This window comes from Chiloscyllium plagiosum, unplaced genomic scaffold, assembly GCF_037043375.1.
Source record: "Chiloscyllium plagiosum isolate Xiang-an unplaced genomic scaffold, Cpla_swu_hap1 HiC_scaffold_13, whole genome shotgun sequence".
NCBI lineage: Eukaryota > Metazoa > Chordata > Chondrichthyes > Orectolobiformes > Hemiscylliidae > Chiloscyllium > Chiloscyllium plagiosum.
The window spans coordinates 41,369,469-41,395,059 of NW_028270151.1; the positions used below are offsets into that span (position 1 = coordinate 41,369,469).

General features: G+C 40.2%; 1 protein-coding gene across 1 annotated transcript in view; it reads left to right on the forward strand.

The window, feature by feature from the left end:
* LOC122556382 (zgc:153039) overlaps positions 1 to 25,591 on the forward strand; it is a 119,937-nt gene that overhangs the window by 84,404 nt on the left and 9,942 nt on the right. The window contains exons 10-11 of the mRNA XM_087993556.1: positions 7,660 to 7,852; positions 16,952 to 17,126. Coding sequence (XP_087849682.1) covers positions 7,660 to 7,852; positions 16,952 to 17,126 — 368 coding nt within the window. The remainder of the gene's footprint in view (positions 1 to 7,659; positions 7,853 to 16,951; positions 17,127 to 25,591) is intronic.

Below are 25,591 nucleotides of genomic sequence, written 5' to 3' on the forward strand. Positions count from 1 at the left end.
TTTGCCTCTCCTTTAAGACCTACCTTAAATCTAAACTTTGACCATATGTCATAGTATTAAAACATGAATGATGGTGTTCGATAAGCATCGAAATGCTGAGACCACTGATGTTCATCACTTACATAAACATCTCAGAAGAACAGTTGCAAGTTTTGCAGGTGGCACTAAATTAGAAGATCTGGTTAAATGGTGACAGTTTGCTATTAAATAACAACACTTTACAGTATTTGCAGAATGGGTGAGAATTAGCAAATAAATGTTAATATGGATGAGTGTGAGGTAACACATTTTGGTAGGAGAGTTAAGGAGACCATACAATCATTGGAATGTGTGTATCTAAATGGAGTCAATGAGCAGAGGACCTGGTGGTACAGACAAACAGATCACAAAAAGTAGGAGTGCAGGTTAATATAGCCATTTCAATAAAAGAAACCAAAGCATGTTAAAATTGTATAAATCCCTGGAAACCATGCTGTGCTATGCATAGTTTAGGACTGTATATTATGAAGGAGAATTAAAGGTCCAAGCAGAGAAATGAAGAAAATAAAAATATGATACCAGAACAGGGGGGCTGTTCCAGCAGGAAGGATTGAACAGGCTGAAGTTACTTTGCTCTGAGCAGAGAAGACTTGGAACATTTTACTGTGTTAATAGTGTACATGTAAATTGTTGTGTGACCGGATAAAGATGTTTAAGATTACGGAAGTTTTTATGGAACAGCAATAGAAAATATTTCAGCATTAGGTTTGAACCAGATGGCCATTCATAGCTGTTCCAACAAAATTTTGTGGCAATCTCTCATCCGGAGAGTAGTTGCACTGTGAAATAATTAATCACAAGAAAGTGACTAGTTATGGATACATTTTAGGGAAATGAGATTAGCACAGGAGCGTGAAAGGAATTAAAAGTATGTCAATGGTTTTAACTGAAGAAGGGGGAGGGAAGTCTTGTGTCAACCATATACTGAAATAGACCACCTGAACTGATGACCGCGTTTCTATGCTGTCAATCCTGTGTAAAATGATACGTTGATAATTATAATATAGAGGTAGCAGTGGTCAAGCAATGTAGCGTTTTCCACAGAAAAAAATTAGTTGATCAGAAATAATAATTGCAGTGCTACTTTAGGTTTATGGATATGAAAGATATGAAGGGATCTGAACGTAGGTCAGGAAAATACCATTTGAGGTCAAAGGTTAGCCCTTGTCTATTTGAGTGGTTTGCCAGACTCGAGGGGACAGATGACCTAGTTCTGCTTCTATTTCCTATGTTCCCATCTTCAGGAGAAGCTAGTCACTCCAGATGTGATTTAAAAATCCATTGGGCATGCTGCAGCAACAGCACTGATTATGCTGCTTGTATAACAAGTAATAGAACTTGTGCAAGTCATACCTTGATTCATTTTGGATCCTTTGCATGTATAAGCCAGGGAGAGTTATGTTTTGCAGTTCCTTAAAGTTATGCCATTCAATTTTTTTTTTTCCTAAGTTGGGTGTTAGAAGATCAAAATGTTCACACAAAATCAGTGGATGTGTTTTAGTATCACTTGGTCAGCTACTCGAGCAGTAGAGTGAACTGCACATCAGAATTTTGCAGGTCCAAAAAGACATTGTTCCTCTGGTCCTCGTGAAAGTAGTGTGAGCAGGAGCTGGAAAAGCCGATTGAAAGGCAGATGGTAAACTATGCTGTCCCTTCTGTACACACTGTGCTCATTCAAACTAGAGGAATAAAATAGGAGTGTATTGTAGCATTGTTTCATATGCTCACTTTTAGCAGATATTATGACACAGAACATCTTTTTGACTGATTGTTAGATCAGACTCATGGCTTTGCATGATAAGCCTGAAATAAAATTATTCCAAATCAACTGGAATAAACATGTAGCATTTTCAACTAGAAGCTTACAATGGGAGACTGGAAGGAAGTAAGAGAGATGAGTGATTGTGTTTTTGTAAACAAAATAATAAACACTTGGCTTAACATATTGAAGTCTCAAATGGTTTTGTTTCTGTAAATGCTGAAGAATCAAGGCATTCTCCAATGTTCTAGTGGATGCAAAACAATGCAGCAGAGTTAATGCAACTTTTTTTGAAATAAATCAATGCCTTTAGTGTACCAAAGCTATACCCATTGAATGCACACGTAAATTAAATGTAAATTTAATTTTCCACTTGTCGCACATATGTAGCATGGACACCAAAAATATCACGCTTTGGTAACACTTTAATGGTGAGTGACCTTATTTCGCCTTAGCCCAGCACCTTTCATAGCCTATAAAAATAAGAACTGAGCAGCTAGCAACTTTAAGTGGCTTTCTAAATAATTGTTTTTGAACCAGGTACGGGTAACATCCTCAAGGAACACATCATCTGCAAACAACTGTTAGTTGTTACAGTTCGAATGCACTAAGCATCTTTTAAGGAACTAGCCACTATAAAGGTTATAATAAAAGTACCATAAATGATAAAGCAACTTTGTGTGGAAAAGTACCTCAGAGATTTTTCAGCTTTCATTTTTACTGCAATTTTCTCGGCTGGATGCTTTGATTATGGCAAGTAGGTTGTAAGATAATGGCATCAAGTGAGATTGCATTTCAAGCCTGCTCTTGATGCTGTGCTGTGCTGTGCTGTACAGTGGGGGAGAAAACAGGACTGACTGGATAGAAATTTGAAAAGAAATATCTTTATTTTGAACTGATTAGTGACAATTTTTTAAAAATTAATTTCAGGTTTATAGCATAAACTATTAAAATGATGCTGCAGTGGCAAAATCAAATTGTTTTCTTTATTTATCAAAACTACTCCAACATTAGTTGGTATTTGTGTTGAAAATACAGAACTGCATTGCTTAATTTGCCAGTAAACTGTTATCTTTGACTTTTTATTTTGAAAGCATGATGTAAATAACACAGTTGAAAGCTCCATGAATTCCTTGAAATGTGTATCATTGCTACACTACATTTTTTACACAACTGTGCTATAAAGCAAAATTTATTGGAATATCATCTCAGTGGTGGTTTTATTATTGCATTGTTAGCATTGATGCTAACAACTACGAGTAAATTCGCCAGACTTCTTCAACTGAAAGATACAATCTGATTTTTTTCTTTAAACGGGTCTTACTGACTGCTGCTAGTTGTCTTAAAATCCAAAAGATATGCTGAATCAGCACTTATACAATTTCCTACCATGATGTAAGCATACAGATGTGACAAATGCAGAGGGTGTCAAGATGATTACATGCTAGTCAAATTATATAGGCCTGTTTGCATTTGCTTACTAACCTGAACCATTTTGCATTATGCTCATAGGCAAACTTCCTGCACTGCTAGGGCAATTAATGTGCACTTGGTTCTCTGTCCTAAGGTCTAACCTACAAAAGAAATGTCTGATAATATTTCAATCAACAATGACTATTAGTGATCACCACGCTTTAGTTCTTAGCTAACTGATGTCATCTGCATGTGAGAGGAATGTAATCTGAACTCTGAAACAATAACCGGAACAACATTCATCTGTTGAGGTAAACCCATGCACATTACGAGTTTATTTAAAATAATAGAGGTGTGTCTGTGCATTGACTGTAAAATAGCTGTGATTAAATTCTCAAAGCATATTTTTTCACTATATATCTTCAAGAATATTTATATTAGATTACTTAGTGTGGAAACAGGCCCTTTGGCCCAACAAGTCCACACCGACCCACCGAAGCACAACCTACCCAGACCCATTCCCCTACATTTAACAATCTAAGATTGGGGGATGAGGGAGTTAGATTAGATTTAGTTTGGTAGTTTCTTAGAGTGGAGCTGGAAGGTGGAATCCTCCTGAGAAAAATTATTGCTCCTTCCAAAGACATTGGGCTGACCATTAAAAACCAAACCTGCCCTTCCCTCTGACCTCTTTTCTCACCAATTCTATTTCACCCTCATTCACCTGAGGCCTGGATCCCCTGCCAACCCTAGGTTTCCCCCTGTGTGCTTAACTGGCAACAACAACCACGCTCATCATGCTGAAAACAACAAATGCTGGAGATCAGTGCGGATCAGGCAGCATCCATGAAGAGAGAGCAAGCTGACATTTTGAATCTAGATACTCTACATCAGATCTATCTAGACTTGAAATGTAGTTTGCTTTTTCTCCATGCCTGACCTGCTGAGATTTCCAACATTTTTTGTCTTCAGTACAGATTCCAGCATCTGAAGTAATTTGCTCCTGCTCCCATTGTGCTGTCTTTTAATGGTAAGCTGCTGGATTGTCAGCCAGTCCCAGATTTCTTCTCTGAGCCCTGAATCCTGGAGAAGAGCCAACACTGTCCAGTCAAATGTCTGATTGGCATTTAGTCCTGTTAGGCCATTCCCTTGACCAGTTTCTCACTGTTCTACAGCAATGGACTGAACCTACATTGATGATATTAAGGTCTACCTGAAGTTTCCAATTACCACATGTTTTACCTCAGTCCTGTATATAACCTAAATGTTCTATGTCCATTAGCATTGAGTACTTTGGGTAGCTTTAAATGTGGGCCATTACCTTTATTTCCCCATTATTATTTTTAATTCCTTTCTTCCTTCCACTCCCTCCTCCCTCTTCCCTTTTTCCTTCACTTGACAATGCAATCATTAATCTTTCCCATCTCTGGAATCTAAGTCTAACTAATCCTTATTCATGTACATCAACTCTGAGCCTTTTCATCTATAGTGATGTTGTTATGGTGTAAAATCTTGCTTTGAGCCAAACATGGCTACCCTTTGGACAATTGTGGCATCCAGGATGCCTCCTTAGTATCAATAATCCCAGCTGCCTCATCTTCTTTACTCCCGAGTTCCTAAAATCTCAAGATATAATTCTTATCTTTGTGTTTAGATTCATCCATAAACTCATTTGCTATTTCTATTACCTCCTCTGACCTGCAACTGCTCCCCCTCAAAAGTCTCCATTCGTCTAGCTTATGTTTCTTGTACATTTACACCTTTTCTCTCTGCTATTTCCTACTGTCCCAATGCCACCCCTCCTGCGCTTTTCGCTGTACTATTGCCAACAGTACTTTCAGCTTTGGATCGCTCTCCCTTAAGCCTGTCCAACGATCTTTCAGTAATTTTCCGGGCATCATTTCAACTCACATCTTTGGCCAAATATTTGATCACAATCTCTAGTACCTTCTACTTGAGGAGCAATAACAGAAACTTAACAGTTTTCAAAATTTGCTAAATGAACAAATAGTGGCTAATTTCCTGAAACTTTGTGGACAGCCTTTCCATGCTGACGGTCTTAATATATTTGTAAATTGTGGTGATAGATAGATTTTGTAACATTTGTTAGGACTTTGCACTTCAAGTTGTTATTTTGTTGACTTTTTTTTCCTAGGATAAACTACAATTGTGCAATTTCTGTGTCGTTGATGAAGAACCAGCCTCTTAACTTTTGCTCTCATTATTTACACTTATTGCTGTGTAGCATTTTCTGTGTTGCAAACAACGTCTTTGGTTTTATTGATTTTGTATAGTACGATGGTTTGACTTGAAACAGAAATTCCTTTGCTTCATCACATTCCGAAAGATAGATATGCGGACAACTTCAAATGGAGTCCCAGAGATACGGACCCTTTGGTTCAACTCGTCCAGGCCAACCAGATATCTTAATCTGATCCATTTGCCAGCCCATATTTGGCCTATATCTCTCTCAACCCTTCCTATTTCATATACTCATCCCAGATGCTTTATAAATGTTGTAATTGTACCAGCGAGTAACATGCAATATTTTTGTGAACTTGACTTGAGCTTATCTTGGGGACATATTCATTTATACCTTTAATTATTGTTTTGTAAATTTATTCCAAGGGATATAGATAAAATGGTAAATGTTGAAAATCATCAACATTTACCAATCGACATAAGGGAGACTGTACATGCCATAATTCTAACCTTTCTGATTCTTAAGTAAATCTGTACTTATTCCTTTTTTAACATTTTCAATTCTGCTGGTATCTATCCTTGTGCATCCTGTTCCTGTTAGTTCAAAGCCTGGATAATTTTAGAATTATCCAGTCATTTGAATTAAGCAATTTAAATCCGAAAAGCACTGTAGGCTTTTTTATGCCGAAAGGAATTCAAAATAATAGATGGTTCAACTGAAATGACTTTGAATTAAAGGATTAGACTGGCTTGCTATTGCATTTGAAGTCAACCAATTACCATTTTATTCTAACAATATGAGATAAATTATTTGCTTCCAAAATAAAACGATGATGAAAGTAAAAGCAGTCATTTTTTAACAGGTTGAGTAAGACTGTCCTCTTGTATTTGCAAGTTACATCCCAGTCTGTATGATTTGGGTGCTCACTAATTTCAGTTGGTTAGCTCAGTTGGCTGAACAGCTGGTTTGTGTAGAGTAATGGAAATAGAGTGAATTCAGTTCCTGTATAGGCTGGGATTACCATGAAGGATTCTCCTTCTCAAACTCTCCCCTTGCCTCAGGTATGGTGACCATCACGTTAAACCACCACCAGTGACCCCCTCTAATGAGAGAATAGCCTTCTGGTCCTCCATGATAATGGTGACTTTAGTGTACCTTTTAATTTTAAGAGCCGAGTCAATTATAATTATGGGCTGAGTTGAGGGAACCAAGCTAAAAGGTTATTAATCTGAATTGGGTACAAGGTCCATTCTAGATATTAGTATGTTTCCACAAGTTAGCAGAATTTATGAAATCTATTTGAAGTACAGAAGAAATAACATGCAAGAGAAGCAGTGATTTTTCAATCAATCCTCTTTGGCGTACCATTTTCTTTTTCCAGCTGACAAGACACATGTCTAGTGCTCTTTTGTTGATTAAGGTTGCCCTTCTGTCAACTTCTCTTCGATGAACCACTGCTTATTAACCTTGGTTAGCCACTACTCCTGGTCAAAGGGATCCTGAACTCTAACAGACACATATGACCAATCTTAGACTGACTGGGTCACGTGCACCCAATTTATGATTGATTTGTTTGAAGTGCTGACCACTATACTTCTGATTTATTCCTTCAAATACCAATTGAATCCTCTCTTTGACAGCCAGTCCCTCGTAGCTTGCTAACTCAACAGATTCCTGTCTAAACAATGTGACACCAGTAGAACAACTTGTGCTTCTGTTTAATTATGAAGTGTCACCCCTTAGGGGTTTGATATTATCACAACTATCTTCACTGAAACCTAGAGGTGTTCTCAAAAATCTGAACACATCTTTTTGTTAAGAACCATGTTTGACTCGAGAATAACCACTAATGTCTAAGTATATTAACTAAAGTTGCTTTCAATGTACCATATTGGCTCACTTGCTTAATCAAATCTAAATTACCAACAATTGGAAAAATAACTGCACCCCATACAATGGTAACCTGCCTGCAACTAATGCAAAAACATAATCGGTTCTTCATTCCTAGGATGAAGTAGTTAACCTCCATTCTCTTTCCTAATGGTATCAAACTAAGGTTTGTAATATGGTGGGAGTAACAGTGGAGAATGTGACATCCCACCTTCGAGGAAAAGCTAATTCTTGCTCCAATCCAAATGTCATTAAGCATCCCTTCATTCATTATGAATTTAACTTGTGAGCCACAAGACAAAGGGTGATCTTTAGCAAGCATATTACTATTCAAATGTATTTCTCTTATTTTTAGGCCAACCTTTCGCTACTTCACCTGGCATACTTGTGTGTTAGGCATCATTGGCTGTGCGATTATGATGTTCCTGATTAGCCCAATATATGCGTCATGCAGTGTTGCATTCATGCTGATACTGTTGCTGGTTCTTCACTATGTATCACCTTCAAGCAGCTGGGGTTACATCAGCCAAGCTCTGATCTTCCACCAGGTACTGTAGAACATCAGGAAACTGTTCCAAGATGGTGATCATTATGTGTTTGAAACATCTGTTATATTGTTCTTTTGGAAGGTCACTGACCTGAGGCATTAACAGTTCCTTCATTGATGTGAAGGGAGTACCTGCGGAGTACTTGCAGGATTTTGTCTTTTATTTCAGATTTTCAGATCTGCAAAATTTTGCTATTTGTTTTAACAGATTCATTAACGAGCCATCATCATAGCAACAATAGCTGTGATCAAGTTCATTATTCATAGCGTTAACTGTAAAACACAGTCTAATGTAAACCTGTTAAAATTTGCAGCACTGTGAAGATACAGTTTTTGCTCCTTACACAATCAATAATGGTTCAGAAAGCTGCTGAATTCATACCAAATTTGTAGGGTATAAGAGTTTGACATTAAACTCTTATGTTGTTACCCACATTACTTTACAGTTCCTCAGAACAATGTCAGTGCAAATTAATTTGATACTGACCTTGGTGTTCCCTTGGTTTTTAAATCAGCTCGAACATGAAGGATGAAAAAAAATTGACAAGTCCATCAGAACTCATTCTTTTTATATTCTACCTCCAATCTAATATTCGATGCTAGTTTGAATGCCCATATGGTCTATGGCTAAACACTTTTTTTTAAAAAAAAAGATATGTCCTGGAAATGTATGTAACACTTTATTACACAAAGCGTTTTTGTGACAATTAATAACTTACTTTGACAGCAAGAATAATTTATTATTGAAGAGTAGATTAATTTATCAAACTTTCTGTTATTGATGAAGCTGACAACTGCAGTAATTGTAATGAGGTTAGCCAGGTGGACCTCACTGAATATGAGCGCTCTGATTGGAGCTGTAAATTTGGTCCAATCGGAGCCCTGGCTGACAGATAAAAACTAGTGTGTGAGACATCGTGTTCAGTCTGAGAGATGGCTCTGAGGGAGCTGGATCAGTGTCAAGGACTTTCCACATGTAAATAAAGGGTAACTTGGTGACAGGAGTTGTTTTAGTGTTCACGAGAGTAATGCTTGCTTCTGAAGAAAATTGTTTGCAACAGATGCCTTTGAGTTGAAGTAAGCATTTCTGGAATTGTGCTGTTATTTGGGAAGCTTGACTCACTCAATTCTGCAATCACAAACTGGACCCAGTATGTGGAAAGAATGCGTATTTTTTCTCAACAAATGCCATTGCTGTAGATGAAAATTAACGAGTAATTCTCCTGACAGCTTATGGACCTGCAGCTTTTTCAGGTATTAGGAGCCTAACTATCCCTGAAGCACCAGATACTAAAACTTTTGAAGAGTTGACGGATTTAGTTAAGGAATGTTATGATGTCAAGTCTCCTGTAATTCTGAAATGCTGTCTGTTTTGCTCGGCATTTTGATAACCAGAAGAATCCGTACCAGGATTTTTGACTAAGTAAAGATGACTGGCAGAGGAATGTGACTTTGGTTTAACCCTTAATGAGATGCTGAGAGACCATTTGGTATGTGTGATAGATGATGTAACTATGTAAAAACACCTAGTAGCTGAAATCCAACTGGACTTCAAAGAGGCAGCCCAACTGGCTTTATCATTGGAAAATGTGGCAAGTAGAGCCTATGAGATGCTGGGTATTCTGATGGAAGTGGACACCCTCACCACTTCGATGGAGGCATTTGCATAGCCTCATTCAGGGCATTTCCTGAACAGAAAGACTCTTGGTCAGTCCACAGCAAAACCTTGAAACAAAGCCAAGCTTCGGCCAAATATATAAAATTCTCTTCAGGATCTGGCTGGCAAGCCGTTGTCGTTGCTGCCGGTATGCGGTCTCAAGACAGCAAAAGAGTCCCACCAGACCTAAATTAAGGAAGATAACTTATAGATTGGTATCCAGAAGAGTGCACACCCTGAAAGGTCCACCTACATCTGGCTAAGAACAGTTAAATTGCTTAGCGACGTTCAAATCAGAACTAATCAAAATAAACATTGGTTAAGTGGTCACCTGGTTCTAATGGAAGTCAATTCCAGTATTGGCTGTTTCAGTGATTGCAGAACCAGTCTTTAACAAAATTTGCTCTGGACTCCAACACTTAAGTTTGTGCAAGACCTCGGCTAGACTGAGAACTTATACCAGGGAACTTTTCAGGTTAAGGGTCCAACTTCAGTTCCAGTGTGTTATGAGAAGTCGTTAGTTCAGTTCCTCCCATCGTAGTAAAAGGTTTGGGCTCAAGCTTGATGGGGTCAAATTAGTTGAGAAAGATCCACCAAGATTGGCTCAGCATTTTTTGGTTAGATAATGGCTGCCTGAGTGAAATCCTAATTAAATACCTGCGAGTTTTTCAGGAAGGTCTAGGGAATGTCAGTGGAGCAAAGACCACCTTGTATGTTGACTAGGAAGCAATTCCATGATTCTGCGAGGCTTGCCCAGTGCCATTTCCCTTACGAGCAAAAGTAAAGGCAGAAATCAGAAGGCTAGAAAGAGAAAGAATCATCAAATAGTCCAGTCTGCAAAATAGATAGCACCAAATATACCAGTTGTGAAGCCTGATGGGTTGGTTCGCCTGTGTGGGGATTTTAAACTAACAGTAAACCGCTTTTTTTGCAACTGGATAACTACCAAGTCCCTCGCATAGAGGGTTTATACCCAAAGCTGATGGGGGTGCAGTCCTTCAAAGCTGGACATGAGCCATGCATATTTGCAATTGTGGTCAGATGAGAATTCCCTGAAGTATGTTGCAATGAATACCCATAAAGATTTGTACCAATATCCCACACTGCAGTATGGGATATCATCAGCCTGTGCAATCTTTTCAGTGGATGGTGAAGAACATTTTTACAAGGTCTGCTCCAGGTCACCATTTATTTAGATGACATTCTAATAAGGGGGAAAGCCAATAAAGAGCACTTGGAGAAGTTGGACATAGTCCATAGACGTTTCTCTCAGGTGGGCATATGCCTTAGAAAGGAAACTATATGTTCCAGGCACCCCAAGCAACTAACTTGGGTTGCAAGGTTGACAAAACCTAGTTATATCCATTGGAAGAGAGGGAGGGTGATTAAAAGTGCCCTGGTTCCCACGACTGTACTGGAACTTGTGTCTTTTCTTGTGCTAATGAATTATAATGGGAAGTTTACACATTATCTGACCTCCATCCTCATACCTTTACAGCAACTCTTTTTCTTAAAAAAAAAAGCATCAGCCTTGGAAATAATCATGAAGCCAAGCAATGGCTTTCAAGGAAATGCAGGAACAGCTATCATCCTCTAAGGTGTTGAATTGAATTGAATTTATTGTCACGTCTACTGAGGCACAGTGAAAAGCTTTGTCTTGCGAGTAATACAGGCAGATCGCAAAGTTAAGTAGCATAGATAAGTAAATATAGGTAAACAGCGGCAAAAACAAAAACACAGGTACAAGCGAATACGAAGAGTTTGAGAGTAACAATAGTAGGATAGAAACTGTTACAAAAACAGCTGGTGCATGTGTTCAGGCTTCTATACCTTCTCCCCGATGGTAGAGGTTGTAGAAAAACATTGCCAGAGTGGGATGGATCTTTGAGAATGCTGGCATTCCTTGATAGCAGGCCTGGTAAATGGATTCTATAGATGGGAGATTGGCCTTTGTGACTGTCCGGGCCGAGTCCACCACTCTCTGTAACCGTCTCTGATTTTGAATGGTACAGTTGCCCTACCAGGTAATGATCCATCCAGACAGAATGCCCTCGATGGTACACCTATAAAAGTTGGCAAAGACATTCGCGATCATGCCAAATTTCCTCAGGCTACCTGAGGAAGAAGAGACGTTCTTGGGCCTTTGTAACCAGTGCATCCACATGAAGAGTCCAAGAAAACTTGTTGTGGATGACCACTCTCCACTTGTTTCACCTCTGTGCTGTTAATGTGTCGGGGGACATGAGTAACATCCGGCCAAAAGTCAATAATGAGTTCCTTGGTTTTGCTGGCATCGAGACCTAGGTTGTTCTCGATGCACCATTTTTCCAGGTCTTCCACTTCCCGTCTGTAGTCTGTTTCGTCGCCATCTGAGATTTGACCGACTATGGTGGTGTCATCAGCAAACTTGTAAATGGCATTAGTCTGGTATTTGGCGACGCAGTCATGGGTCTACAGTGAGTTCAGTAGGGGGCTGAGTACGCACCCCTGGGGGGCTCCAGTGTTGGGTGTTAGTGAGGATGAAGAATTGTCCCCAATCTGATTGTGGCCTGTGGGTCAGGAAACTGAGGATCCAGTTGCAGAGGGTGGCGCTTAGTCTAAGATCACTAAGTTTAGAAATCAGTCTGAAGGGGAGAATAGTGTTGAAAGCTGAACTGTGGTCAATGAGTAGAATTTTTACATAGCTGTTCTTGGTGTCAAGATGTTCTAGGGAGGAGTGAAGGGCAAGTGATATGGCATCTGACATGGATCTGTTGGTGCGATAGGCAAATTGGAGTGGGTCAAGAGAGTTGATTAATGCCATGACCAACCGTTCAAATCACTTCATGACCACCAAAGTTAGGGCCACTGGGCTGTAGTCATTGAGACATGCTGCATGAGCCGCCTTCGGCAGAGGGATGCTGTTGGCCCTCTTGAAACAGGGCAGGGACAGTGGCCTGCTGCAGGGAGAGGTTGAAGATGTCCGAGAAGACCTCTGCCAGTTGATGTGCACATGTTCTGAGTTCACAGCCTCGTGCTCCATCTGGTCCCATCGCTTTCCTTGGATTCACATGAAGGAAAACTGATCTGACTTCTGATGCAGTGACTGTTGGAATAGGTTTGTCAGGACTTGTTGGAATAAGTGTTACCTCTCCACTGAAATTCGGCTCAAAGCGAGCATAGAAGGCGTTGAGACAATCTGGGAGGGATGTGTCATCATCGTCTGCTATCTTGTACTGTCTCTTTCCAGAACCTGTGGTGTCATTCAGCCCTTACCATAGTCCCCAGGTGTCTGGGTCTCTAGTTTGGATCAGTATTGGTCCTTGGCTGTCTTCATGGCTCTGCGAAGGTCTTACTCGGATTCCTTATATTTGAGTGGGTCTCCTGATCTGAAGGCTTCACTCCTGGGTTTTAGCAGGTTCTGTATGTCCTGACTCATCCAGGGTTTCCTGTTGGGGAACACCTGGATTGACTTCCTCGGTATGCAGTCCTCCACACACTTGCTGATAAAGTCTGTGACGGTGGTGGTGTACTCGTCTAAGTTACCTGCGGACTGTTTGAACATGGCCCAATCAGCCGATTCCAGATAGCACCGGAGTTGATTGTCTGCCTCCTCTGACCAGCACTGGATCTGTATCCGCGAGGGGGTCTCCTGCTTGACCTTCTGCCTGTAAGCTGGGAAAAGAAACACTGCATTGGGGTTGGTTTTCCCGAAATAAGGACAGAGGATGGAGCTGCAGCATCTTTCAAAGTGGTGTAGCAGTGGTCTAAAATTTTCGGGTCCCTGATGGGGCAGGTAATGTTCTGGTGATACTTGGACAACACCTTCCTTAGGTTGGCCACCCTATGATCCCAAGCGAGATCTGGTATTGACATACAATGCCTTCCCCATATGGCATCAAAGTAGTATTAGCTCCTAGTGGCCCAGTGGAGAGGAATGCCCAATAGCGTATGCTAATGCAGAGTGAAAATATGTCCAGAAAGAGAAGGAAGGTTTGGCAGTCATATTTGGAGTCAAGAAGTTCCACCAATACGGGCATAAATTTGTAATCATTATGGACCACAAACCCCTGCTAGATCTAATTAAAGAGGTCAAGTTGGTGCCACCCATAGCTTTAGGCCACATTCAGTGATGGGCTCTAATACTAGGTGCATACAATTGCAGGTTAGAACACTGTCAGAGAGGCCAAGTAGCAAATGTGAATGCACTGAGCCACCTCCTACTGGCAAATACACCACTGGTGGTATTGCCAATGGATGAGTCCGTAATGGTTTTAAATTTTCTGTCACAGCTGATAATATTAGACTGATAATACAGAAAGATCTGGTCCTGACAAAACCGAAACAGCTGGGGGTGATGGGGAAACTAAAGAACCATTACAACCAGAATTTAAATCTGTTTGGACCCAGAGAGACCAGATCGTGATGGCATATTATTATGGGGGGCTAGAGTGATTGTCCCAAGGAGAGGTGGCTGCCAGATACTGGCTGAACTCCACCAGGGTCGAAGAGTGTGGTGCTGGGAATGCACAGCCGGTTAGGTAGCATTCAAGGAGCAGGAGATTCGATGTTTCGAGCATGAGCCCTTCATCAGGAATGTTTTCATCGATTCTCCTGCTCCTCTGACGCGGCCTGACTGGCTGTGCTCTTCCAGCACCCCACACTCAACTCTGATCTCCAGCATCTGCAGTCCTCACTTTCTCCTCCCTGACCTCCACCAGGGCCTTCCGGAGGTTTCCAAAATGAAGATGTTGGTGGCCAGGATTGAATACAGACATAGCTGCATAGGTGGGGCAATGTCCAGAGTGCCAAAAAGGACAAAAATTACCACCAGCGGCTCCCCCACGTTTGTCGGAATGGCCATGTAAACTCTGGACTCAGTTATGTGTCAACTGTGCACGTCCTTCCATGGGCTAATGTTCTTTAGTCATTGTGGACACCCATTCAAAGTGGCTGGACGTGCATAGAGTTCATTCGCAAAACACTGGAACAATGATAGAAAAACTGTGCGCTTCTTTTGCGATACATGGACTCCTGGAGTTGTTGGTCACAGGTAATGGGCCATCATTTACAAACCAAGAACTTGAGTATTTTCTAAAGTCGAAAGGTATTCTACATTATAAGGTCAGCTCCATACCATCCAACATCCGATGGTCTGGCAGAAAAAGCATTCCAAATTTGAAGGCAGACTTTTAAAAAAAAAAGTGTATAGAATCACTAACTTACCAACTATCCTGCTTCCTGTTTGATTATAGGACCACCTCTCATGCAACTATAAGGATAGCTCCAAAGTTGTTAATGGGGAAAAGGTTCTGCGCCAGGTTAAATCTGATTTCCCTGGACCTGGAGGGAAGTGGGGTACATGATGATAGTGAATCGGCATCAGGAAGGCTAGTGCCGGATACAAGACTCCTCGAAGCGAGGGAGACCGGACGAAGTTTGGTGTAGGAACCACAGGAATGGCCCAGCGTGAGTAAGAGGTATGGTCAATGCAAGGACACTTCCAGTGACATATAAAGTCTGCGTAGGAGCGACAGTCCTGCACAAGCACATGGAGCACACGAAAGCTGCAAACTGTGCAGCAGCAAAACATGCCCAGCTCCTCGACAGCCTTTCCAACTGCTTCAGAACCGATGGGTCCCCTCTGTCGTAGCTCAGAGTCTGAGATGGACCCTGTGGATATCACCGCCTCTGCCTTTGCCACTGAGAAAAAGAATGAATCTCTTCCAAGACACTCCAGATGGAAGAGGCAAGCTACTGTGCATTACACACTGACCATATCAGAGGCAGAGTTGGAGAAACCTGACCTGGTGGTAAAATGCCCCAGCAGGAGCTACAAAAGAAAAATAACCAGCCTGTGTCCTCGGACTGGGGTGGGGGACGGGAGGGGTGTAGAGATTGTAACAAGGTCAGTTAGGTGGACCTTGTAGGATAGGAGTTCCCTGATTGGGCTGTTAATCTGGTCCAATAAGGGAGCCCTGTCTGATAGACAAGAACAGAAGTTTTCAGACATTCTGTTCACTTTGAGAGCTGGCTCTGAGGGAGCTGGATCAGTGTCAAGGATTCTTCACGTGTAAATAAAGGGTGACTTGGTGACAGAATACTAGTCTTTGTGGAGTTATTTCAGTAACAACATGAGCAGAAGCAAAAATGGTCATGTTGGTCTGATGCCAATAAACTCTGACTCACCCACAAAAAAAAAACAGGAGTGTTGCCTGGGTGTCTCTGGAAAAGGAGCACGCCGTGTCCACCATTGAGCTGTTCAGGGAGAGGTGGGCACCGCAGGGAGTGGAGTATATTATTTCCCTATCCAGTTCTATTTTGATTTAATCCCTTCCCTTCACTGTTTGATCATTCAGCATTGCCCTTTGATGTGAAGGGCACTGCTTGTCACTGGCCACTTGGGTGTTTCCTTTCTTCCTGGTGGTGGAAATTGAATAAAGATTTGTATACCTTGCGTCTTTCACTATGTCTCACACCTGCACACACACAACATGGGTGCTGGGGGAAAATAAGCACTACTGCAGTTAGGCGGTAGTGTGGGGGAAAGAAAAAGAAAGAAAAGGAACAGTGCTGTCAGACTGTTCACTCTGAGCTGGCTCCGAGGGAGCTGGAATCAGTGGTGAAGGACTCTCCTCTTGTGTGTTAGCAGAGGGGACTGACTCCGAGCTAGCTGGCCCACAGCCAGTGCACTGTGAGGAGGGGGAAGGAAGAATAAGAGGAGAGTTCTCTGAGCTTAGAGACATTTTGATTTCTGGTTTTCTTTTTGGTTGTTTGCTTTTGTGTTTCTCTATTTCTTTTACAAAAAAAAGAACAGGAGTGTCAGGCATCCTGTTCACTCTTAGAACTGGCTGTAAGAGAGTTGGATCAGTGTCAAGGACTCTCCATGTACAAATAAAGGGTGACTTGGTGACAGGATACCAGCTTCTGTGGAGTTATTTCAAGTACCTCTTTGCTTGAACACTTTAGGAAAGAAGTGTATTTCAGTATCATAATAGTAGTAGGTTATTGGCACATATACTGTAGCTGTGAGATGAATAGGATTTGTAGTGATGTAGCTTTCAACAGGCTTTATGTTATTGAATTAAAATCCATTGTATGCCAACTACGTTGGCAGTGTTACAATCAAATGCAAAGTAATGTTGCTCATCAGATAGGATTTTACTGAATTTTGACGCTGTCATGTGAATTCTGGATCTCTGAAGAGATGAGATTCACATGCACAGTACCACTGTAAGAATTTAGTAATATTACAAACTTAAGTTTGTAGATAAATAGCTACATTTCATTATTTGAGAAATATGCAGTGATGCACTGGTAGATTCATCATTTCTAACTCCTTTACTTAGCACTTTACACTGAAGTTTTTATTCCATCAATACTAGTAAAGCAGTAAGTTAGTATGTGCAGTAATGAAATTAATCTTTTTCCATCAGAATCCTGTATCAATGCTTGTATTTGCAGGTTAGAAAGTATCTTCTGATGCTAGATGTTCGTAAAGATCATGTCAAATTCTGGCGCCCACAAATTCTGCTGATGGTAGCCAATCCCAGAACATGTACTCAATTGATAAGTTTCACAAATGACCTAAAGAAGAGTGGACTGTATGTGCTGGGTCATGTACAGAAAGGAAATTTGGGTAAGCAGTGTGTTTTTTTTTTAAAACTTCCTGTTTTGCTACATGTGAATCCTGAATTGTTACAGCCTTTAAAAGTTCTATTTTTTTTTTCTTAAATCCTTTTGCTTGTAAAGACAAAAGTTTCATAGAGCCATATGTTTGGACACCATTTCGCCCACTGTGCCTTAACAGACATGTCTTTTGAAAGTTCCTGATGAGTATCCTTTTCCCTTTTTTTTTTTCAGTCAGTGCACTCCAGATCATCATAGCTCACTGCATTAAAAACGTTTCTCTAGGAGAACCACTCTCCAACTTATTTTGTCCAGTCATGTAAAACTGTCTTCTGTTTCTGCCTGCTTATTTACTCTATCATATTTCCTTATAACTTGCCACATCTATCTTAAATCACTACTGTCACCTTCTCTACTCCAAAGAGAATGATCTCACCTACTGTTGTCTGTTAACTTATTACTGGGAATAGAAAATTATAAGATCATGTGATCTGCATTAGATGCAGAATAAAGTTATGTCTTCTCTGTTTTGACATTGTAGCTTAGGCCAACCAAGGTGACAAATAATCTGTACTTAATTTCTTTTCTGAATATTCAGTAGAATTAATTTAATGTTATTTTACATTTCTTGGTTTAAAACAGTGATATGTCTCTATTGCCATTATATCACTGAATTATTGTACTTCTCTCACTGTAATACATAAAATTATCCCATTCTGGGATGGAAGTTTCTGATCCACTCCATATTTTTCACTTAAATTCTAACATATTCTACAAAATGCCTTAATAATGTTGATATATTCCTTACTAGCACACACTCTAATATATTTTACACTCCTTGCTGCAACATGTTCCATTATTCATGATGGAATCTGGTGAAAGTTCCCAAAAACATTTTGACCTGTATTGGGTGTAATGATATAATTTACATTTGAGTGCTTCGATGACTAAACTCTTGCTTAATCCATTTTGCTGATGCATTTTCCTTATTGTTTGTCTGGCATTATGCAAATATATCAACATACACTTTCCATGCATACGATGCTAAACTTTTAACGTTTAGTTTAAACTGTGTCTTAATTTATTGACATAGTGTGTGTGATTAAGCTGTTCCTTTAACAAGGTTATGCAGGTAGAAAGTGAGGACTGCAGATGCTAGAGATCAGTGTTGAGATTGTTGTGCTAGAAAAGCACAGCAGATCAAGCAGCATCTGAGGAGCGGGAGAATTGATGTTTTGGGCAAAAACCCTTCCTCATTCCTGACCTGCTGTGCTTTTCTAGTACCACACACGCAAGGTTATGTTGTCCTTTGGCTTTTCTTTTTCAAGAGAGGTCATAAATGACACAGACTCCGAAAAGTCTGGAGGTGAGGGGTTTTAGGGCCAAGTTGATAATAGCTAACAGAGACTGCCTCAGACAGAAGGCTTTCAAATTTAAAAACACACTTGTACAATGAAAGGGGTGTGGACAGTTCTCCCAGCTCAACTTTTCTCTGGTTTGGGTTTTTAACGCAGCAGTGTGAAGAAAGGATCCAAAGAAGCGGGTCCAGGCGGTACTCTCCCTCTGACCTCTATCCTATAAGAACTTGTTTGATTTTACCTATTGTGCCAAAGGTGTTTGTGGAAATTGTTGCAAATATTTGGAAGAGTATCATTAAGTTGTAATCGTCTGGGTTTTCGGATAGGATACGTATTCAGCATTCTATTTTCTGTTGTTTGTGTTTCATTCAGTAATCTTGTAAATAAATTCTGTTTTGTTTAAAACAAAGTGGTGACCAGCTGATTCTTTCTTGGAATATCCACTTTGCTCGTTGTTTTAAGCAGGTGTAAAGTTAGGATCTGGGCTACCTGAAATGTTTGAGGGGTCTGGTCTCGTCCATAACATGAAATGCCGATGTTGGACTGGAGTGGACAAAGGTTAAAAATCACACAACACCAGCTTATAGTCCAACACTTTGTGACACCTTGTAAGCTGCTTTTTGCAAATCAAAATGTACTTTGGTCTTTTCACTTCCTTTATCAAAGTGCCACCATTTCCTTAACAACTTGTAATTTATCAAACATGATTCATCTTTTGCAAATTCAGATTGGCTAACCTTAACTAACTTGCCTTTAGAAAAAAATATTTATTTCTGACTTAGTCTCTAGAGTCTAAATTGATTGGCCAGTAATTATTCAATTTACCACTTAGCCATAGAATCCCTACAGTGTGGAAACAGGCAATTAGGCCCAACAAGTCGACACCAACCCTCTGAAGAGGAACATACCCTATTACTCTACATTAACCCCTGACTAATGCACCTACACATCCCTGAACACTATGGGTAATTTACCATGGCCAATTCACCTAACCTGCACATCTTTCGATTGTGGGAGAAAACCGGAGGAAAGGCATGCAGAGAATGTTCGAACTCCACACAGGCAGACAGTGGCTCAAGGCTTGAATCGAACCTGGATCCCTGGTGCTGTGAGGGCAGCATTGCTAACCACTGAGCCACTGTGTCACCCATGCAACATCTCCTCTGACTTTTTTTATTCACTTGTGAGGCATGAGCATTGCTGGCCTTTCCGTAGTTGGCCTTGAGAAGGTGTTGGTGAGCTGTCTTCAAGACCTGCAGTCTATGTGCTGTAGATTGACCTGCAATGCTTTTAGGAAGGGAATTCCAGGATTTTGACCCAGCAACTGAATGGTGAATGGTTTGGAGGGGAACGTGCAGGTGGTGGTGTTCACATGTATCTGCGGCTCTGATCCTTAGAGATGGAAGTGGCCGAGGGTTTGGAAGGACCCTCTCTAATGATCTTTGGTTAATTTCTGCAGTGGTCTTGTAGATAGTACACACTACTGCAATTGAGCGTCGGTGGTGGAGGCTGTGGATTTGGTGCCAGTCAAGCAGGTTGCTTTGTCCTGGATGGTGTCAAGCTTCTTGAGTTTTGTTGGAGCTGCACCCATCCGGGCAAGTGGGCAGTTTTCCATCAAATTCCTGACTTGTGCCTTAATAAATGATGAACAGGATTTGGGGAGTCGGGGGAAGGTGAGTTTTTCGCTGCAATATTCCTAGCCTCTGACCTACTCTGGTAGCCACTGTGTTTATATGGCCAATCCAATTGAATTTCTGGTCATGGTAACCCTGATTGTTGATAGTGGGGGATTCAGTTATGGTAAAACCATTCTATGTCATGTGGCAACATATATCACCTCTTATTGGAAACGGTTATAGTCTGGCATCTGTGTGACGCGAATGTTACTTGCCAGTTGTCAGCCCAGACCTGGATTTTGTCCACATTTTATTGCATTTGCCCATGGACTGCTTCAGTATCTGAGGAGTTGCCACAGTTGCTGAACATTGTGCAATTGTCTGCAAATATCCCCACTTCTGACTTTATGATAGAAGGAAGGTCATTGATGAAGGAGCTGAAGATGGTTGAGCCTCGGTCACTACCCTGAGGAACCCTTGCAGAGATATCCTGGAGCTGAGATGACTGACCTCGAACAAACACCTGTTGCAGCTGTACAGGACTTTGGTTAGGCTACTTTTGGAATATTGCATGCAATTTTGGTCTCCTTATCGGAAGGATGTTGTGAAACTTAAAAGGATTCAGAAAAGATTTACAAGGATGTTGCCAGAGTTGGAGGAGTTGAGCTATAGGGAGAGGTTGAATAGGCTGGAGCTCTTTTCCCTGGAGCATTGGAGGCTGACCTTATGGAGGTTTATACAATCATTAGAGGCATGGGTAAGATGAATAGACAAAGTCTTTTCCCTGCGGTGGGGAAGTCCAGAACTAGAGGTCATATGTTTAACTGTGAGAGGCCAAAGATATAAAAGAAACCTAAGGAGCAACTTTTTCACACAGGGCAGTACGTGTATGAGATGAGCTGCCAGAGGAAGTGATGAAGGCTAGTACAATTGCAACATTTAAAAGGGTAGATGAATAGGAAGGGTTTTGAGGGATATGGGCCGGGTGCTGGCAGGTGGGACTAGATTGGATTGGGATATCTGGTCAGCATGGACAAGTTAGACCAAAGGGCTTGTTTCCGTGCTATACATCTCTATGACTCTTAAGTGGAGAGTTTGCCCCTGCTACCCAGTAATTCCAGTTTTCCTAGAGCTCCTTGATGCTACACATGGTCAACTATGGCCTTGGTGTCAAGGAATGTCACTCTCACCTCACCTCTAGTATTCAGCTCTTTTGTCCATGTTTGAACTAAGGCTGTAATGAGGTCAGGAGCTGAGTGACCCTGGCGGAAATCAAACTGGGCATCATTGAGCAGGTTATTGTTCAACAGGTGGTGCTAGGGGTCATTTTACTCAGTTGGCTGGATGGTTGGTTTACGAAACAGTGTGATGCCAACAGTGAGAGTTCAATTCCTATCACTGGCTGAGGTTACCATGAAGGATCCTCCTTCTCAATCTCTCCCCTCACCTGAGATATGGTGGCCTTCAGGTTAAATCACCACCAGTCCTGTTTCTCTATTTTTTTTTTTCTTTTAAAAGGGAAAACACCCAAGTCGCCAAATCTCCTGTTTCTTTTTTTTTTGTTTTAACCCCCACACTACCACCTAAGTGCGGTAGTGCTTATTTTATCCCCAGCACCCATGGTGTGTGTGTGCAGGTGTGAGACACAGTGAAAGACACAAAGTGCACCAATCTTTATTCAATTTCCACCACCAGGAAGATAGGAAAACACCCGGGTGGCCAGTGACAAACACTGCCCTTAGTCCTGTTTCTCTAATGAGAGAGCAGTCCAATGGTCTGGTGAGACTATAGCAACACAGAAGAGCTTTTTGATGTCACCTTCCATCACTTTAACGGGTGATTGAGAGTAGACTAATGGAGCAGTAATTAACTGGGCTAGATTTGCTTTTTGTATACAGGTCTTACCTAAGCAATTTTCCACAATGTTGGGTGTATGCCAGTGCTGTAGCTATACTGGAACAGATTGGCTAGGGAAGCCAGTCTTCAGGACTATTGCTGGAATGTTGTCAGGCCCCATAGCCCTTCCAGTATCCAGTGTCTCCAACTGTTTCTTAATGTCACATGCAGTGAATTGAATTGGCTGAAAACTGATATCTATAATTCTGAGGACCACTGGAGGAGGCGGAGATGAATTATGCACTTGGCACTTCTGGCTAAAAATTGCCATGAAAGCTTCAACCTTATCTTTTTTGCACTGATGCACTACGCTTTTCCATCATTGAGGATGGGGATTGAAGGGCCCAATTGTATTTGGGATCCCTTAGTCTTCTGTATTACTTCAATATTCAAGGATGTTTTGATTGTGGTTAGAGTCTCTTTTATTTATTATCTTTCATCAATATGCAAATACCTGCAGCCGCCTTCAAGTTGTACTGAATTTTTTCAGTGCTGCTATTTTATCTATTCTTATTGACCATTGTTCTGCCTCATTTATTTTTATACGCCTTCAGGCCAACTGTCATGTTTTCAGTGAGTACAGAGGCAAAGAACCCATTTAATATCCTGATCTTAGTACTTTATTCAATATACATTCAGAGGGTCGGTGCATACTTAATGGGCCGAATGGCCTTATTCTACACTATAGAGATTATATGATTTTTAAAAAAGTACTTCTTTGACTAGGTTTCTGGTCATAGTCATAGAGATGTACTGGATGGTAACAGACCCTTTGGTCCAACTCATTCATGCCAACTAGATATCTTAACTTAATCTAATCCCATTTGGCAGCATTTGGTCCATATCCTTCTAAACTCTTCCTATTATGTCCTCCCATATGTCAATGTCGTACTTTGTTTGATAATGCACCTTTGAAGCACTTGGAATTGTTCTCCATTATTTAAATATAAGCTGCTGTTATTGTTGAGTATTTCCAACATTTCCTGTTTTTTGTTCCAGCTTTCCAACATCTACAGTATTTTGCTTTCTTTGTTTTAGATCTCCTTTTTCACCAGTGATAAGACTTCCCTTTTTCAAACAATCATTTTCTTTTCTTGTGCCTCTAAATTCCATTGTTACCTAGGAATATTTTTGCTTTGCTCTATGTATTTTCTATGTAATGCTTTCTTTTTATAATACTAGTACTAATACAGTCTTGTTACTTATTTCTAAATTTCATTTCAACTCTCACGTTTGTATTCATTCAAGGAATACTAAGTTTTTCTAATTTTGATATCTAGTTTTCATCCCAGTCATCATCTATTTGAGAGTCTTGAATAGATTTTCTACTGTCGTATCTTCAAATCTTTCTTTCCAATATTTCCAGGTTCCTTAATGCTGAAAATTTATTTCTCATCTTTTAGGTTTTACAGTGTCAGAAAAAAAATCACCGTTTTGCTCAGAGCCAATTCTCATCCATTTTATAGACTTGTGCTGTAATAAATTCAAACTGAGCAACATAAATAGCATTTCAACTCATGAGCTTGTAGATGTTATTAAAATAACAAGCTTCACAAAATTGTGGTGTTTCATAAGTATAAAATGCTAACTTTATTGTAATATGCAACTGCAATGATATTTTAAAGGTCAAAATTTGCAGTACCTCCAAATGCAATACATTGTGCAGCACTTATCAGAAGCTTTGGATGTCTACTTTTACACTTTTATTAATGACCCACCCTAGGCTCAGTATGACCTTGAAGCAGTCTATTATAATAGCTTTAAGAGTCATTGTGAAATGGTCCACTAAGTGTTATGAAGGCTTTTTTCTTGTGTTCCGTTGTTAAGAAAAACCTTCCATAAACCAAAATGCAATAACTCGTTTCTCACTTTTAAAGCAGTTGTAATTTATGCCAAAATCCACCAGTAATTTTAAATGGAACATATGAAGGAGGATATTCCAATACTACTGTAGCCTGACACAACCAATTCATTTGAAGAGACTTCGTTATTCGAAATAGAGTATGTTGCACTTTTATTTGTTTAGTTGTGTGAGGTCCTTAGACAAGTATAGAATTTTCCACTTTTGAAAGTCTCTGTTCCTAATACAGAATTGTGCAGCAGAGAAGGTGTTTATTTGACCCATCATGCCTCCACTGGCTCTTTGTTCAAAGTATTTTCCATTCTTCCAAATGTTCTCCTGCTTCTCTTTTAAAGTATATATATGCAATTTCCTTTTGAAATTGAATCTGCTTACACCTCCCTTACAGACTAGGTATTCCAGATTTCTCTTCATATTCCCTCTGGAAGTTTTTCTCGTTGTCTCAAATCTGTGGCCTCTGAATAGCATCCATCTTTTTATTAGCAAAATCCGTCTTCATTATATGATCCACAAAGTTCTGAACTGTCTGAACCTCCCTTTAATCACATTATTCAGGCAAACAATCTGATTTCTCTCATCTCTCCAGGCAACTGATCTCTCTCCTTACTGATGTCATTCTCTGCACTTTCATAACATTCTTTTGAAGTGTTGTGTCCTGACTCAGATACTACTCTAGCTGAGAACTCTTGATTGATTCAAGATATGTTAGCATCACTAAATATCCATATATATTTTCAACAGCTTTATCAATTTACTCTCGTAACAAAGATTTCTGTAAGTGAGCCCTGATCTTTCTTTCTTCGACATTAAAACATTTACCATTTATATTGCCTCTCCTTGTTTTCCTTCCAAAATGCATTACCTCTCTGCATTTTACATTTGCATTTTGACAACAGTACTTCTTTTTCTCTTTTACAAACTTTGAAATTATTCCAATGCTAGATCATTAACATATATCAAAAATAGCAGTGATCCCATTAATATAACCACTTCACTTCAGTGTGGAAAACAACCATGCACTAATCGTCTGCTTTTTGTTCTCGGCTAATTTTGTATCCATTCTATAACTGTCCATTTAGTCAATTTTGCTACAACTCTGCTGTAGCACTTTGTTAAATGCCACAGCATTTTCTATTTACAAAACATCAACTCCACTACCACCTTCGGCCCACCCCACTTCAGTGCACTTTGCCTTTTTGTTGGTTGTCGTTTTTGAACCTTGATCTTCTAAGTGACATTATTATTGTACCAATTGAAATGCTGACTAATGGTTACCTGTTTTATTCTGATCTTCATTTCATCAAGAATTTAATGCTGAAATACTCCCTTATGTCACCTTTCATCATTCTAGTTCCAGAAATGGGGTTCATATGGAACGTAAGAAGAGGAGTAGACAATTTAGCTCCTTGAGCTCGTTCCACTAATTTGTCAAGTTCATGGCTGATCTGTGGCCTAACTCCACATACCTGCCTTTTGACCATGTTTCTTAATATCTTTAATTTACAAAAACTTACCTCCGATTTTAAAATTGATCCAGTATCCACCGTGGAAACAATTTTCAAACACCTAACATTCTTTGTGTGTAGAAGTGCTTCCTAACATCTTTGCTGAATGGTTTGGCCCTAAGCATTACACTGTGTCCCCTAGTTCTAGAATCCCCAACCAGAGGAAATAGTTTATCTTTATCTACGCTGTCATTTCCTTTTAATTTCTTGAAGACTTTGATCAGATCAGCCCTTAACCT